This window comes from Mesoplodon bidens (genome assembly GCF_964165515.1).
Source record: "Mesoplodon bidens genome assembly, chromosome: 16".
Classification (NCBI taxonomy): Eukaryota; Metazoa; Chordata; class Mammalia; order Artiodactyla; family Ziphiidae; genus Mesoplodon; species Mesoplodon bidens.
In genome coordinates this window covers 62408856-62425869 of record NC_138173.1, presented here as the reverse complement: position 1 = coordinate 62425869, position 17014 = coordinate 62408856, and the positions used below count along the sequence as shown (strand labels likewise).

The window sequence follows — 17014 nt, the reverse complement described above, 5'->3', positions numbered from 1 at the left end:
GCCTGGCCCATGAAGGTATGCTTCTAACAAACGGACAAAGAAAATGAGGCTGACGAAAGTGCTCTTGGGAAACCAATGCCTTGCCTAATGATGGGTTTTTTTTTTTTTAATTGTTTTTCCTGATGTAATCTGAGGTGGTTTTTTTTTTTTTTGGCTGCGTTGGGTCTTTGTTGCTGCGCGCGGGCTTTCTCTAGTTGCAGCGAGCGGGGGCTACTCTTCATTGCGGAGCATGAGCTCTAGGCGCGTGGGCTCAGTAGTTGTGGCACGCGGGCTCTAGAGCGCAGGCTCAGCAGTTGTGGCGCACGGGCTTAGCTGCTCCGCGGCATGTGGGATCTTCCCGGGCCAGGGCTCAAACCCGTGTCCCCTGCATTGGCAGGCGGATTCCTAATCACTGCACCACCAGGGAAGTCCTGTAACGGGGTATTCTTTTAGGACTTCGGACAAAAGAGAGCACTTGGCTTACCATAAGGTTATGCTTTGTGCCCAAAACAAAACACTCGTATGTACTGTGTGCTGTGTGTTAAGCACCATACCAGGACAAGCAGTATCAGGAACTTTATATACATGATCTTATTTAATCTTTACATCAAAGACCACGTGCTGTTTCTACTCTCCCGTTAGAAATGGGTCCAGGGAAGTAATTTGCCAAGATGACGAAGCCGGGAGCAGCCCTGTTGTGGCGCTCAGCCGGTGCCGTCAGGAGAAGAGGAAACAGTGGCCCGGGTGCTGTTGGAACGGTGGATCGCGGGCGAGGGGAGGACCAGCTGCTGGGGGCAGAGGGGTGGCAGGTGGGCCTCTCCTCACTGCTCGCGCTCTGGCGCTGCTGCTGAGTTCAGGCTCAGTCCTGGTTGCACAGCTGTTGAGGTGGTGTCCTGTTCTTTATTTCTCCGTTCACCTTTAAAATAAAACCTCATCCACTAAAATTCCATAAAGAGGTTTATGCTGGTCCTTGCAACCTGAAAGGGCCTCATACAAAGCTTTAAAAGCTTCAAATTTTTTTTATTGTGAAAAGTACAATAAGCCATTTACAAGTCCCAAAGCACCAGAATTAAGGAGAACACATAATTTTTATACACACATATTTTTCATACAAAAGGTTGATCTTTGTAGGAATTTAAAATAAATAATCTGAAAATCAGTGTCACTGATTGCAAAATAGGTATCTCGCTCTTTGACTCTCTCAAGGTGACCAGCCTCCTAAGTAGCCAAAAGATGAGGCGTTTGACATCTGTTTCGAGCCTGGGTGGCGAGTCTCTGGCGGAGATTTCTCACTCTCTCCATAACATCCCATTGCATGGTGTCCCAACGTGTTTTTCTTTGGTTTAATGAAACTTGAAAACAAAATTTAAAATTAACAACAGTTAATTTTAGCAATGGTATAGTGTTTAAAGGTAAATACTTGCAAAAAATCAATAATGAAATGAATATTCTAAAAACAAAACTTCTTAAACAAAAAGCCTAACACATTACCTGCCCATGTGGTTCCATTTACAAGTCAAATATTTATTCGTTGAATTGAATGAATGCTATTAGAGAACTTATCTGCTTTTGGTTAGCTTTTTTTTTTTTTTTTTTTTTGATTTGGGAATACAGATGACCTTTTAAATTAGAAAGAAAGCTTGTTTAAGAGAGAATTTGTGTTCTTTGCAATAGTAAGTTTCTCCACTATGGTGCTTATTGTAATGAGAAAATTCCAAGGTGCCAAAATTAATATTGTGAAATGTACACCATGACCACTTCTCCTAATGCTTGAATAAATAAATCAAGTGCTTTTTATAGTGGCCAAGGGCAGGGAGAGTCCAGGATCAAGATTAGAGCATTACAATGTGTCCAAGTGTAACAGTCATTTCATATTGATTTAGAGGGGCTAGTAAATACTGGAATTCAAAAAAGAAGCATCTTAAAAATATACTTCTCTGAAACTTAGTTACATATTCAAATAGCTTCAACTTCTGTAAACTGTTTTTCCCCCAAGGAATAAAACATTTATGCTTTTCTTATTTTGCTGCCAAATGAGAAACTTGCCAAATGTCCTCAACTGGATTTTGAAATTTAGAACTATCTAGTTAAAAAGTTCTGACGTGTCAGAATAGAGAACAGTTGAGAATCTCCTGTCCTTTCATTTGACTTACACATGACTTTTGGTTTAATTCACATCCTGACACAGAATTTAGAGATGCACATAAGAGTATGAGTTAGCAAGGATATTTTACACAACACTGGAACTCATGACTTGTTATTGGGTATATTTCTTATAAAGCTGGTCTTTTGGGGACATTATATACAAATCTGTTCTTCTAAAAGAACTCAAAACACACTGTTAAATTCTGCCTCACTTATATGACAGTTTTACTGAAAAAGTTGGTTGAAATAAAGTCTAACAGAGTTTCCAGTCCCCTCCCCTCCTTTTAAACACTAATCAAGTACTTTACTGGGGAAACTGTTAGCTCCTTTATGGGCTTAATGCTGTGACTGCATTTCTGTAAGATGTTTCCATCCCATCCCTTCCAGAAATAAACAAAAACCTCCAGTTAATCAAGTCAAGGGATCAAAAGGCAACTAATAAACATGGAGCCACTTGCCCTCAGCAGTTCTGAGCAAGCTGGCCCTGCAGTACATCTCAGGGCCCAGAGCAGACACATGTTTCCAATGGTTGTTGGAGGGAACTCAGCCCAGAATAAGAGTTGAGAAAATTCAAATATGTAATAGCTTTGAAAACTAATCCTGAGATTTTCTTTTCACGAGGATGTAAAAAAATAGTCATGAATATCATTAATTTAGTTAGTGACGGACTTCTATTGGAGCCTCCAACTCTGTTTTGGGCAGCAGTGCTGGTGCTAGAGAAATAGTCGCACTAATGATACTTGGCAAGCTTTCTCTACTTGGGGTTCGAACTGACCCAGTTTTTCTCCCCAGCTGGAAACTTGAGAATCTTGCTGACTCCACTTTAGGATTTCCATGATCAATGCCCTGGGAAAATGGTCTCAACATGCTACAAATATAACTTAAGCCACAATCTTGCTTAAATATTGCTAAATCGAACATGACAGAAGACATCTTTCTTGTTTGTTGACTTCCTCTGTGTCAAGGACTCCATTTCAGAAAGGTCTTTTAACTGTGAGGTTCTAGGCAAACAGCTTGAGGTGACCCATTCATCTTGGCACCTGGGCACTATGTTGTAAAAGTGAAAAAACAGAGAGAATGTTTGGGAATGGATAGAAAGCCATGATTAATTCCAGACGGTCCCTAGTGACTTAAACTTGCCAAGGATAAAAAGCCCCTTAGTCTTCTCTTCTGGGAAGAATGTTGTCACCAGTCAATAGGCAAGGGAAGTACAGTTAGTGAGAATTAAGAGCTGAGCTGAAGTTTTGGTAAAGTACTTTAAAAACACCTTTAGCTAAAACACAAAGCCAACAAACAACTGGAAAATACAGGTGTTAGTACAGAGATCCCAAACATTTGTTGGGAGAGACTATTAAATGTGATTAGCAAACCTTCCTTGGGAACAACTGCGAGCTGATCACTACCAGCCTTAACCAGGCAAGGCATGGTCACAATACACAGCAGACCAGAAGCAGCGATAGGCACGTTTTGTTTTGTTTTTTTAAAAATATTTTTATTTTTATTATTTATTTTGGCTGGGCTGGGTCTTAGCTGCGGCACGTGGCATCTTTAGTTGCGGCATGTGGGATCTTTAGTTGCGGCCTGCAGAGTCTTAGTTGCAGCATGCGGGATCTAGTTCCTGACCAGGGATGAAACCCTGCATTGGGAGCATGGAGTCTCACCCACTGGACTACCAGGGACGTCCCAAGCGATAGGCAAGTTTTACCTGGACTTATGAGAGTAGGAAGCATGGCAGTGTTCCACACCTAACCGGTGCCACCTCCTATTTTTTTTTAACATCACTCCCCTCACTTCAAAATTTATACTCACCCTTCAGCTGTGTTTTTACTGTTTCCTAACTCCTACAGCTTTACATCCAATAAGACATCAGAGTCTTTTTGATTTTTTTCATCCTAATGTCACTCAGGATGTCCCTTCCTTTCTACTCCCATCACCAGGATCCAAGCCTCCATGAGTCAGGCCCAGACTGCTCGGGTCACACTGACTCATGAAGATGATGCCTGCCTTTCACCTGGGCTCAAGAGCTTCAGCTAATGGGTTTTGTGTGTGTGTGTGTGTGTGTTTTGTTTGTGTTTTAAAAAATTAATTTTTTAACATCTTTATCGGAGTATAATTGCTTTACAATGCTGTGTTACTGTCTTCTGTATAACAAAATGAATCAGTTATACATATACATATGTTCCCATATCTCCTCCCTCTTGTGTCTCCCTCCCACCCTCCCTATCCCACCCCTCTAGGTGGTCACAAAGCACCGAGCTGATCTCCCTGTGCTATGCGGCTGCTTCCCACTAGCTATCGGTTTTACATTTGGTAGTGTATATATGTCCATGCCACTCTCCCACTTCGTCCCAGCTTACCCTTCCCCCTCCCTGTGTCCTCAAGTCCATTCTCTACATCTGCATTTTTATTCCTATCCTGCCCCTAGGTTTTTCAGAACCATTTTTTTTTAGATTCCATACATATGTGTTCAGCTAATGGTTTTAACTCATCGTTTTAGCTCAATGAATCATTAAGATAATGTGACTAATTACCAAATGATTTATTTTGAACTGGTGTCAGGGAATGGAATATAAGAGGCATCTTAAAATATCTGAAGGGCTATCATGGTAGTAAGTGTAATCTGCATTGCTCCAGAGAATAGTTTTTTTTTTTTAATTGTTGATTTACAATGTTGTGTTAGTTTCAGGTGTATGCCAAAGTGATTCACTTATGTATTCTTTTTCATATTCTTTTGTATTCTAGCTTATTACAACATACTGAATATAGTTCTCTGTGCTATACAGTAAGTCCCTGTTGTTTATCTATTTTATATATAGTAGCGTGTATCTGTGTATCTGTTAATCCCACACCCCTAATTTATCCCTCTCCCCCTTTTCCCCTTTGGTAACCACAAGTTTGTCTTCCATGTCTGTGAGTCTGTTTGTTTCAAAAATAAGTTCATTTGTATCATTTTTTAAGATTCCACATATAAGTGGTATCATATGATTCATCTTTCCCTGTCTGGCTTACTTCACTTAGTATTATAATCTCTAGGTCCATCCATGTTGCAAATGGCATTATTTCATTCTTTTTTAAGGCTGAGTAGTATTCCATTGTATATATGTATTACATCTTCTTTATCCATTCATTAGTTGATGGCCATTTAGGTTGCTTCCATGTCTTGGCTATTGTGAATAGTGCTGTAATGAACATTAGGGTGCATGTATTTTTTCGAATTAGAGTTTTCGTCTTTTCTGGATATATGCCCAGGAATGGAATTGCTGGGCCATATGGTAGTTCTCTTTTTAGTTTTTTAAGGAGCCTCCATACTGTTCTCCATAGTGGCTGCACCAATCTACATTCCCACCAACAGTGTAGGAAGGTTCCCTTTTCTCTACACCTCCAGCATTTATTTGTAGACTTTTCTGATGGCCATTCTGACCAGAGAACAGTTTTTAATGAGAGGGTTTACAAAAAGAAAAGCAGGTTCAGCTTTACATAAGGAGCAACTTTTAAATAAAATACTGGCAGAAAATGGAATGAGGTAACGAGCTCACCAGCTCTATTAGTGTTCTGGCATGGGCTGGATAACCACTATTGCAATGTTGCAGAGATGATTCACATATCAGATCCTTCCAAATCTGAGATCTCACAGTACCTTGTCTCTCATCTGTCCTCCTAAATCCATCCTGCCCACGGCTATTAGGGAGGATGAATTAAATGCCGTCTTGTAAATATCACACAGCCAATGGTTCCCCCCCGCCTTTGCTTATAGCAACATTTCAAACACTGCTGAGCAGATTCACGTGTGAAACTTTAAAACAGAAATCTAGCTTTCCAGTTTTTTTTAAAAAAATTATTTATGTAATTTTGGCTGCATTGGGTCTTCGTTGCTGCACGTGGGCTTTCTCTAGCTGTGGCGAGCGGGGGCTACTCTTGGTTGCAGTGCATGGGCTTATTGCGGTGGCTTCTCTTATTGTGGAGCATGGGCTCTAGGCGCGCAGGCTTCAGTAGTTGTGGCGCACGGGCTTAGCTGCTCTGTGGCATGTGGGATCTTCCTGGACCAGGGCTCAAACCCATGTCCCCTGCATTGGCAGGCGGATTCTTAACCACTGTGCCACCAGGGAAGCCCTTTCCATTTTTTTTAAATCTACAGAATTAAGTGTGAGGTCCTGACTATGCATTTTTAAAAAAATTTGTAATGTATCAAAAAATTGCCAGTCACTGGCTAACTGTAACATATTTGAACATATAAATAGTACAGTAAAAAGTGAAAGTTCTTTTTTCTATACTTCTTTGCACTACAACTTGCTTTTTTCCTTCATTTAATGTATTTATTTTAAAGCCCCAAAAGTGATTCTTATTATTTAAAATTAGTATTTATTTACTGAAGTGGTATTACCTGTACCTCACAAAATTCAAAAGGAACAAAAAGGTACAAACTAAATTTCCTTCCTTTCCCTAACCACGTTCCTTGCCCAGGAGACAAGCCCTGTACTCTGTCTTCCACAGGCCATTCTGCTCTGCAGCCAGGCTGGGAAACAGGATGAAGCCCACTGCTCAGCCTGGCACTGGAGGTCCTCATCACCTGCATTCTTCAATGATACCTTTAACCATCCTTGCACAGAAGCTCTCTGCTCCAGCTGGCCTAACCTGCATCACCACGACAGGCAAGTCTCTGCCACTGATTAATTACTTTTAACAAGTTCTGTCTCATGCAAGGAGTTCATGGAGGCGTTTGGTTGGGGAATCCACAAAAATGATTATGGGAAAGTGCTGAGTGTGTGTGTGTGTGTACGTGTATGTGCATGTTTCTGGGAGAGATCCTCAGAGAGACCCACAGACTGTAAGTGGTTAGAAAATGGTGTAATATAACGTTAGAACTGTAACAAAATTAAAAAGCGCCTAGTCTATAATCTTCTCATTTTACAAATGAGGAAACTGAAGACCAGCAAACGTTTCTTAATAGGCACAAATGAAACACAAGTGGGTAAATAAACTAACCAGAGGTACACAGCTTATTGACTCTGGCTAAGATTATTTAAACTCTGTCTTCGTTTACCATGAGGCTGGGACTAGAACCCGGTGTTCCCGACATCCAGTCTGGGATCCTGCACCACCATGAAATCCTCCCTCCCTGAAACGTCCTCCAATTGCTCTAAGTTCTTCCCTTTCTTCAAGGCCCAGTCACTTTAAAACCTGGTCCAGTGGCCCTACCTGGCAACCAGCATTTACGAATGTCATTAAAAAAATAAGTTTCACTGAGGTAATTCATATACCACAGAATTCACCCCTTTAAAGGGTACAGTTCAGTGTTTTTAGTACACTTAGAGTTGTATAATCATCACCACTCATTCTAGAACATTTTCATCATCCCCAAATGAACGTCTTACCCACTAGTGGCCCACTCCCCGACCCCTCCCACCCACAGACCACTAACCCCCTTCTGCCTCTACAGGTTTGCCTATTCTGGACATCTCATGAATAGAATCATATAACATGTGGCCTTTTGGTCTAGCTTCTTTAACTTAGCGTAAGGTTTTCAAGGTTCATCCATTTTGTAGCATGAATCAGTAGTTAATTCCTTTTTATTGCTAAATAAGATTCCATTGTATGGATATACCATATTTTGTTTATCCATTCCGCATTTGATGGATATCTGGGTTGTTTCTACTTTTTGGCTATTATGAATAATGATGCTGAGAGCATTCAATGTACAAGTTTTTGTAGGGATATGTTTTCAGTTCTCTTGGGTATATACCTACGAGTGGAACTGCTGGGTCATACAGTCTCTCTACATTTAACCTTTTGAGGAACTGCCAGACTGTTTCCCAGAGTGGCTGCACCATGTCACGTTCCCACCAGCACTGTTCCAATTCCTCTGATCCTCGCCCACACTTGTTAGTGGATTACATCCATGCTACTGATCATGAAGTTGTATCTCACTGTATATATATTTTTAATTTTAATGTTTTCTCATGTGGTTTTGATTTGTATTTCCCTAATGACTAATTTAAGCTGAACATCTTTTCATATGTGTGTTGGTCATTGAATATCTTCTCTGGAGAACTGTCTGTTCAAATCCTTTGCCCATTAAAAATCTGGGCTAATATTTTATACGACATCACTCACTATTCAGCTTCAGTTTAAGTTTATGGGCCTGGGGTTTTAGGAGCAGTGAGGGTCATTCACATTGTCCAGAAGGTTCCATTTTCTGGGAAACAGTAAGAAGTCCTCCCCATTGCTAATAAAGGTTGACACTAGGCACAAGTTTAAATAAACGACCTGTCGTTGGCACACTCATCTGCTTCCTACTTCCTGGTGCCTCGCTTCCAGGCTCTGAGTGACAAGCCAATGCTGAGCACTTCCGATCAATGCCATTTTCCTAATTATAGCTGATTATCCTCCAGTTTTAGGATTAAGTGACACGGATTTAATCTACACACCCTGATTAAGGCAATGATCAAATCCTTACACATTTGCCTTTTGAAAAATGAATGATTATTAACCAAACTACCTCTCATTGGTGAAATTTAGGAACGCTGAAAAAACGTAGGTGGCATGGGAGAAAGGCACCATGGAGGCGGAAGGGCCAACATGTGGGAAGACTACGGACGCAGGGAGCTTTTTGCAGTTTCTTTCCTTTTCAAGTTCTAAATTCGTAGCTTCTCCAAAAGTCTCAAATTTCTTTTCTTTCTAATGTTGGGGTAAGTGTGACAGGGTTAGGGAGAACTGGCAGATCCAGGGGTTTGTGTCTTTTAATGTGTGACATTTTGCTCCCCACTTCCCCCAAGGGCTCCGGGCGCTATTTGGGACCTAAACCCAAAAGCGTGGGAAGTAATGAGGGGTTTCAAAAGCAGCCTAATTAAATGATGATGGCATCTAACCTCTATTTTTGCTTTTCAATTTGTGCACTACAAAAGTAATTACAAAGGTAATGCACAGAGCAGCATTAGTCATAAAAGCCCCAAAGCGGACACAACCCAAATGCCTATCAATTGATGAATGGATAAATAAAATGTAGAGTACTCATACAATGGAATATTATTCTGTATTAAAAAGGAGTGAAGTACTGATATATGCTACAACATGGCTGAACCTCAAAACATTATGCTAGTGAAAGAAGTCAGACACAAAGGACCATGTAGCATATGATTCCATTTATATGAAATTTCCTGAATAGGCAAATCTACAGAAACGGGTAGATTAGTGGTTGCCAAGGGCTGGGGGGAGTGGCAGGAAATGAGGAATGACTGCAAATGGACATGGGGTTTATTTGGGGCTGTGAAAATGTTCTAAAATCGGGCTTCCCTGGTGGCGCAGTGATTGAGAGTCCGCCTGCCGATGCAGGGGACACGGGTTCGTGCCCCGGTCCGGGAAGATCCCACATGTCGCGGAGCGGCTGGGCCCGTGAGCCATGGCCGCTGAGCCTGCGCGTCAGAGCCTGTGCTCCGCAACGGGAGAGGCCACAACAGTGAGAGGCCCGTGTACCGTAAAAAAAAAAAAAAAAGTTCTAAAATCGATCGTGGTGATGGCTGCACAACTCTATGAGTATATTTTTTAATATATGGTAATACAATACTGTTGAACTGTATATTTTTAATAGGTGAATGGTATGGCATGTGAATTACATATCAGTAAGGCTGTTATTTAAAAAAGTAATACATACATTTTATAAAAGACTGAAACAATATAAGATATAGTAAAACAGAAGTTCCCTGTATCTTTACTCTATTTTAGAATTTTAAATTATTATTATTATTATTATTATTTTGGCCGTGCCATGGGGCTTGTGGGATCTTAGTTCCCCAACCAGGGATTGAACCCGGGCCACGGCAGTGAAAGCACTGAGTCCTAACCTAACTGGACTGCCAGGGAATTTCCAAGAATTTTAAATTAAAATTTTGATGTTTCATTGAATGCCACTGTAAGCCTTGCACCAAAACCTAATGTTTGATTAGATCCTATAATAAGTTTCCTTGTGTTATTTTAATAAACTGTTGTTCTGAGGACCAGCTATTAGCAAAGCACACATTTTTACTAAAATTAACTAGAAATAGCACTTTGGGAACAAATCATAGTCTAGTACATTAAGGGGATGCCAAGGACTGTGGAATAAAACAATTCTACAGGATGGTTGAGACATTTTTCTTAATTGGAGCTTTTTTTTTTTTTAAAACAGCCCCACCTCCTCATCCCACCCTTCCTGACCAAAAAGTGGTCACTAGTGATTACCTTTTAGCTGAGCAATAATTTGACTAAAAGTGCCAAAATACATCTCAAGGATTTATCCATGATAAGAGACCACAGTAAATGAATGAAGGTGTAACACCATGAAGGGAGACAGAAGCATTCACGATGCTCACCTTTATGATACGGACGTTGAGCATGTATCTCATTCTCTAGGAACCACCTTCTAGAGGCATCTGAGAGAGCAGCAGCTTTCTTTTCTGATTTCAAATCAAACTCTTGTTCTTCAGCTTCCTCCCACTAAATACAAATAAATGAAAAATATCACATAAAAATTGTGCTAATGCATTCCTATAGTGAAGTAGCCCCTTTTGTTTCCTCTACTTTATATTTCCAAGGCACGCAGGCACGTAGGATTTATTTGGTATTAGGGAATTTGGGTGCCTGTCTTGGCTCAAGGCTGTTGAAGAACCTTGAAAGCAGAGGCACTTCTGATGTCCCTACTATTCAATTCCTCAGAGTGCCATACAGGTCCCAGCTGTCACTGAAATAACAATTCATTTCAATACATTTCAGATCTCAAACCTTATGGGATTGAGTTTTTAAAATTAATGGATGGAAAGGTATCCTTGAGAATGAAAGACATACTCCAGGAAATAGTGCAGAAAGGTTGAAGGGGGCAGTTTTTCTGATGACCTTGGAGCCAGGATACCAACCGTAGACTGCTCACCTCCAGACTTTTCATGTGAAAAAAAAAATACTTCTATCTTGCTTATAGTTACTGTTATTTTGGTTTTTATTACTAGTAGCTACATATAATTCCTAACTGTTCAAAGTCGTTTACGTTGCTAGTATAAAAAATTAGGTAAATTAAAGTAGTAATACTATACAATCAGATAGAACAAATCCACGAGGTTGGGAAGTTGAGACACTAACGTAACTGAGAAAGACACTTAGTCATTCTTAGGTGGCATCAACATTGGACTTCTCTGAGCACTACCTATTAAAATTAGATAATCTTTAAGATCTTTTCAAACACAAATTATGTGGTTTGATGCTATTGCCATTTGATTATGTACTATTTCAAGATTTAAATGATTAATAACAAGAAGTTTATAACACCATTCTTACCTTTTTAGCTTCCCCCTCCATCACTGCATTTAATACTTCCATTTCTTTCTTTCTGTTTTTCCGAAGCAGTTTGGCTACGTCCTGGTAACATTCATTTTGGTGTAGATCATCGCATCTTTGTTTATGTAAAGCTTGAATTCGCCAGTCAGTATTTAGACATGCTTGTTCAGCTTCTGCCAAATTTTCTTCAACTAACTAAGAAAAATTCGTAAATTTCAGAAGCAAGATTAGACTACATAAAATACGGTATGTCCATTCAACGTACCCAAGTGTCCAGGACAGATGTTCACAACCCTGGTTGCATATTAGAATCACCTCAGTGTTTAAAACAAACTGATGTCCAGGCTCCACCACAAACCAACTAAATCAATCTCTTTATCAGCTGGATATTGGTATTTCTAGAAAGCTCTTCAAGTGGTTCTAATGTATAGCCAAGGTTGAGAACTTCTAGGCTAAGGGATGGGTGGAATTAAACAATTCCTATGTTTCAGTCCTTTGAAAAGGAGTCAGAAGAACCTATTTTTACAGACTGGACAAAAGCCTGTAAGGAAAAAAAGGTGGGGAGGGGATATTCTGGGGGGAAGCCAAGGGACAGAACAGAAGGTAGGGAAACCTTACACTATTCCTGGCTTTTGGAACAGGGCCAGGCCCTGCCACAGACCCATTTAACATTTCGTTAAAGGGATAATAGACAAAGTTCTATCCTGAAGCCCTCAAATTCTATTTCCATTCATTTAAGCCAGCATTTCTGAAAGGATACTCCACAAGAAATTCTATAAAATAAGTTTAAGAAAATTTCTTAAAGATTCACAATGTTCCATATCCTCAAACCTGGAATGGAAAAACCTAACTTTAAGACAGCATTTTCAATACTTGTCATCCCCATTTTATTTAATACTAGTTATTGATATTCTACAGAATACACTTTGGAAATGCTGGCTTATATTATACCAGGCAGAGACCTGATGTTTTGCAACTAATCCACTCAGGGATAATTTCGGAGGCTTAAAAATGTAGGGCACTATAATTTATAAAGTTATTCCCTATGTATTTTCTTCCAAGTCTTGAAATTCTCAGAGTATAAAAGACACATGTATATGGCTGTCAGTGAAGTAAGTAACCTCTAAATAAAATAATGTGAGTTTCTAGGAACTGTGATAACTGAAGCAAAGAAACAAATTAACTTTACAGAGTTCAATATTAAATTCCTTCTTTTAAAAGAATGGCAGATGGTAATTCCTCCTTCTATAGATACACTAAATTTATCATATTTTTACCTTCTGAGTTTTTTGGTACTGAGTTTGATCTGTTCCTTTCAGTCTGTGAAACATGTGTTTTTCAAGATCCACTTTTCGTTTATGGGCGTCTGCATCTTCTCTCATTTCTTTTGCAATAGCTTCTTGATTTCTAGTGAGATTCTGTTAAAGAAATCATTTGTAAAAAAAAAAAAAATCACCAATCCATATAATAATGACGCTGGAACACAAAAACGTCTTTGCTCTTTTTCAGAATACCAAAACTGTAATCATCTAATTTTCAAAGTAAAAAGCAAACAGTGGTGAGATCAGTGGAAATAAGAGTAAGGACCTCTGAAAATTCATCTATAAAAGCACTGAGATCACTGGCAAAACAAACTTTTTCAGAACTCTGGAAATTAACTGAAGGCTTACAGCAATCTGGGGAGCATTTATTCATAAAAATGGCTGAATCTTAGTAAGAAGGACGAACTTTATGGCATTTTAAACTTGCTTTATTCCTATTCCATGCCACCCCTAAGCTCTGCCATTAGCTTTGAAAATCATTAGCCTGGCAGCTAATGGAGGGGAGAAAATGGAGTTGAGGTCCTTCTAACTCCCATTCCCAGAGAACTGTCATCATCTGACTTGGAAGACCCCACTTTCACGGCTGTTTTTATTTGACCTGACCCATAACTCACTTGTAGCCTTTTCCCTGGGGATGTCTGCTGAAAACAATCAGGGGAAACTGTAGAACATCGTGACTGTCCAAGGCAGTGGATCACAGAGCAAACAACGGGCCAACCAAAAAGCTTTGTAGGAAAAGCTGGGGAATCAGATACCTATAGGGGGCTTTGAAATGCTCCAATAGATTCCTGGGACTTTAGAAGGCCGTGTGCACGTGTAAAAAATGTGCACGTGCCAAGGGCTGTGTGAATGCTCAGACCCGAGAAGGTCCTAAGCGCTCAGCTCTGGTGAACTGAGGTTTTGCAAAATCAGGAAGTGAAATCTAAGAGAGTTGTAAACTATCTAACTGAGTGTTGAAAGTGTGCCCGAAAATGATGCACATGGTGCCTCTCGGCAAAGACTAGAGGCTTACTGGTTCAAGGGATTTAAGGAAATCTCTGTCTAGTCACCAGGCTACCTGAGTAGAGACTTCAGTGGCTATGACATGACAAAGAATACTTTACAGAATAATTCAGAAAAGTCACTAAGCAAAGAAACAACAAGAAACCCTTGGGAGAGAAAAGAATGTGATTTCCAGAAATGTCCTCTTACTTAAAATAGCTAGTTTTCAACAAAAAATTACACGATATAATAAAAACCAAGAAAGTATGGCCCTACATCCTTTAAACAGACATTAACCACATGATCTCCAAAGAAGATATAAAAACGGAAAATGAATATATGAAAAGGTGCTTGATATTAGTCATCAGGTAAACAACAAATGCTAATTGAGGAACATTCTACAATATATCTGGCCTATATACTTCAAAAGTATAAATGTCATAAAATATAAAGACAAGACTCAGGAATGGTTCCAACTTAAAGGAGAATACAGGGACATGACAACTGAAACAAATGGATTAGCTTAGATTTTCTTTTGCTATAAAAGACATTTTTAGGACAACTGATAAAATGTGAATACGGTTTATACAACAGATAATAATATGTTAATGTGCTGATTTTGATAATTGTACTGTGATTATATAATAAGGATTCCTTGTAGAAAATATACAATGAAGTATTCAGGGGTAAAAGAGCATCATGTCTGTAACTTACTCAAACAGCTCAGGAAAAAAAACTGTGTGTACAGACAGAAAGAGAAGGATAATGCAAATTTAGCAAAATGTTAATATTTGAGAATCTGAGAGAAAAACACTTTGAAATTTTTAGTATTTTCTTGCAAAATTTCTGTTAATTCTGAAATCATGCCCCCGGTGCCACCACTCCACCTCCCCCGCAGAAAAGATAGTAAAAAATAACCTCAAGCTTAGTTCAAATGAATGAATTCTAATTCAAAATCATAGGAGACTTAGTGTAAATTCCTGGGGCTCAGATTTAGAAAAAGTTCAGTGTAGAAACTTAAAGTGTTGTAGTTATGAATGGATGCTATGTTTTAAATCTTATTTAATGTGAGCAACAAACAATCATATGCATGTTACCTGTTACGTATTTGTAGTTATCGCTAATTTCAAACTCAGTCTGACTTTAAGAGGAAAGTGAAAAGTTGGTTTCAACATTAAATAAATGAGTAACATAATGCTTTTCCCCAACAAAAAATATCTACAGCGGTAACAAAGTTTCCTTTTCCAGGGTCTTGGAAACTGAATTATACGTGCTAAAGTAGGTACTTACTGATTGGATTCCAGAAGATTCAAATTTAGAGTGCCTGACAGCTCTTATCTGACTTACTTTGTAGGAGCTTTGTGAAGTACTGGGTTAATTTTGCAGTCACTATTACACAGATATAAGAAAACTTAGTAAGTTAGTAAAAGATCCTGAGGCAAAATCTGGGGCTTACATCTGGTGCTTCAGACACTAGACTAAGTTGTTAAGAGAAACATGAATTAAAGAATTACAACAAACTGTGCATCAGACATTCTGGCTACCTTACAATCCTGGATAACACTACACTCTTCTTGAAAAAAAAACCAAATAAAATGAACATTAAAAAACCTTGAATAAACTGTCTAAAAAGGGTTCGTGCAAACTCTGCTTTTTTTATATTGGAAATTGTTGATTTATACCTTCTCATAAAGTCTTTTTTGTGATTCGAGTTCCAGATGTCTCGTTTCTAGGTCTTTGGCTGTGGCAGCAATTTCTCGATCTCTCATATGTACCTACGGCCAAATAACAAACTGTGAATACCAAAAATAATTTACAAAAATATTTTTTGTTTAATAGATTTAGTAATCTTGTAATATGAACAACCCGCTAAATGCATTTAAAATAATAGGTGTTGGGTTTTTGAAACCAGAGTAATTGCCAATCTATTAACATTCACTGTGGAATCTAGAAATAATGTCTGAGTTAAAGTTAAGCATAATTTTCTAAAAAAGAAAACACAATTACCATATGCTCATCTGCCCAGACCGGGAGAACAGATGGCAGTGCTTTCCATATTACATTAGCCATATTATGAGTTAGAAAAACTTGAGCAATTTAAATTCACAGTGGATAAAAATATAAAATGTTTAATCTTATTCGATATAACATTTATTTAATGTTCTTTTTGATTAAACTTCTATACTTTTCTAAATTTGGTTTGGCAACTAGTAATTTCAAGTTAAAATTTACTGTGGACTGTTCAACCTGTATGTGCCCTGCTTGGACTCTTAGCCAATTTAAAGTTCACCTTTCTCAAAATTTGATTACTTGGGAGCTTTTCCGTTCTATACATTAGAGGATTTGGATCAGGAACTCTTTAGATAGAGACTCCTGGGAACAGTCTTAAATACTTGGCTGCCTAAAATGCTCATTCTTTAGGAGTGAGAATAACATGATATGTGTTTCAGAACAAAACAAACTATAACCCATGAGGCATCTAACCTAATCATTTCATCCAACCAGTAAACGGTTAATGATTGCATTACTACTTACACGCATAAGGCAAAGTGTTAGCTATTGTAGACAAACTATCAAATACATATAATCAGAGAAACAAACAGTAAAAATGAGAGTATAGTGGGATGTGCAAGGACATGCATCCAAGGAGTAAAAAAACCACGGACTGAAAACCAGTTCAACTTAAAGAGGTTCCTGAGAAAGCAGTTAGCTCAAAGGTGGGGATACTTGAGTTGATGAAGCAAGAGTAGTTATAATGCTAAGAGGTGGAGGAGATGTTTGGCAAAGCAAATAATGTTTTAGGAATTTCAATTACAGAAGCTCTTTTGCTCATGAATTTTCAGAGATACAAGCAGCTACGTACCAGAGCAAAACAGATCAACTTTGCTTGCTACTAACAGATGTCTGTGTCACTTGTACGTGTCACTTTGGACTCAAGCAGCCTTTCCTGCTGGCGCCTGAACGGTGAGTAAAGAAGCTTCTGCTATTTAGCAGGGTCAGAGCTCACTGTCAGCCCAGGGAGATGGAAGGGCAGGAGGCTGGAATGGGAGGCAGAGGCCAGATCGTGCCACTGAAAGGACCTGACAGGATTCTTCCACCAAAAAACTGCCTTCCACTATCTCAAAGGGGTTTGGAATAAAGAGATCAGAGTTCTAAGCCTGTATTACTTTTGGAGAAGAACATAGATTTTCTAGAATAATGAATTATCAACCTCATTTACTAGATGAGATAGTTAAAAGAAATCATGGATTTTAAAACACAACTTAAATTAATTGGCTTTAAACAAA

General features: G+C 38.9%; 1 protein-coding gene across 2 annotated transcripts in view; it reads right to left on the bottom strand.

Moving 5' to 3' along the window:
- Positions 1-425: 425 nt before the first annotated feature.
- Positions 426-17014, bottom strand: part of TBC1D31 (TBC1 domain family member 31) — a 62348-nt gene continuing 45759 nt past the window's right edge. Inside the window, exons 17-22 of one of the 2 annotated variants that reach the window (XM_081258482.1) lie at positions 15410-15502; positions 12702-12842; positions 11425-11619; positions 10470-10593; positions 3079-3171; positions 426-1331 (exon numbers count right to left, since the gene is read on the bottom strand). In XM_081258482.1, coding sequence (XP_081114608.1) covers positions 1198-1331; positions 3079-3171; positions 10470-10593; positions 11425-11619; positions 12702-12842; positions 15410-15502 — 780 coding nt within the window. In that variant the 3' untranslated portion in view covers positions 426-1197. The remainder of the gene's footprint in view (positions 1332-3078; positions 3172-10469; positions 10594-11424; positions 11620-12701; positions 12843-15409; positions 15503-17014) is intronic. The other variant, XM_081258481.1, reaches the window with a different exon arrangement.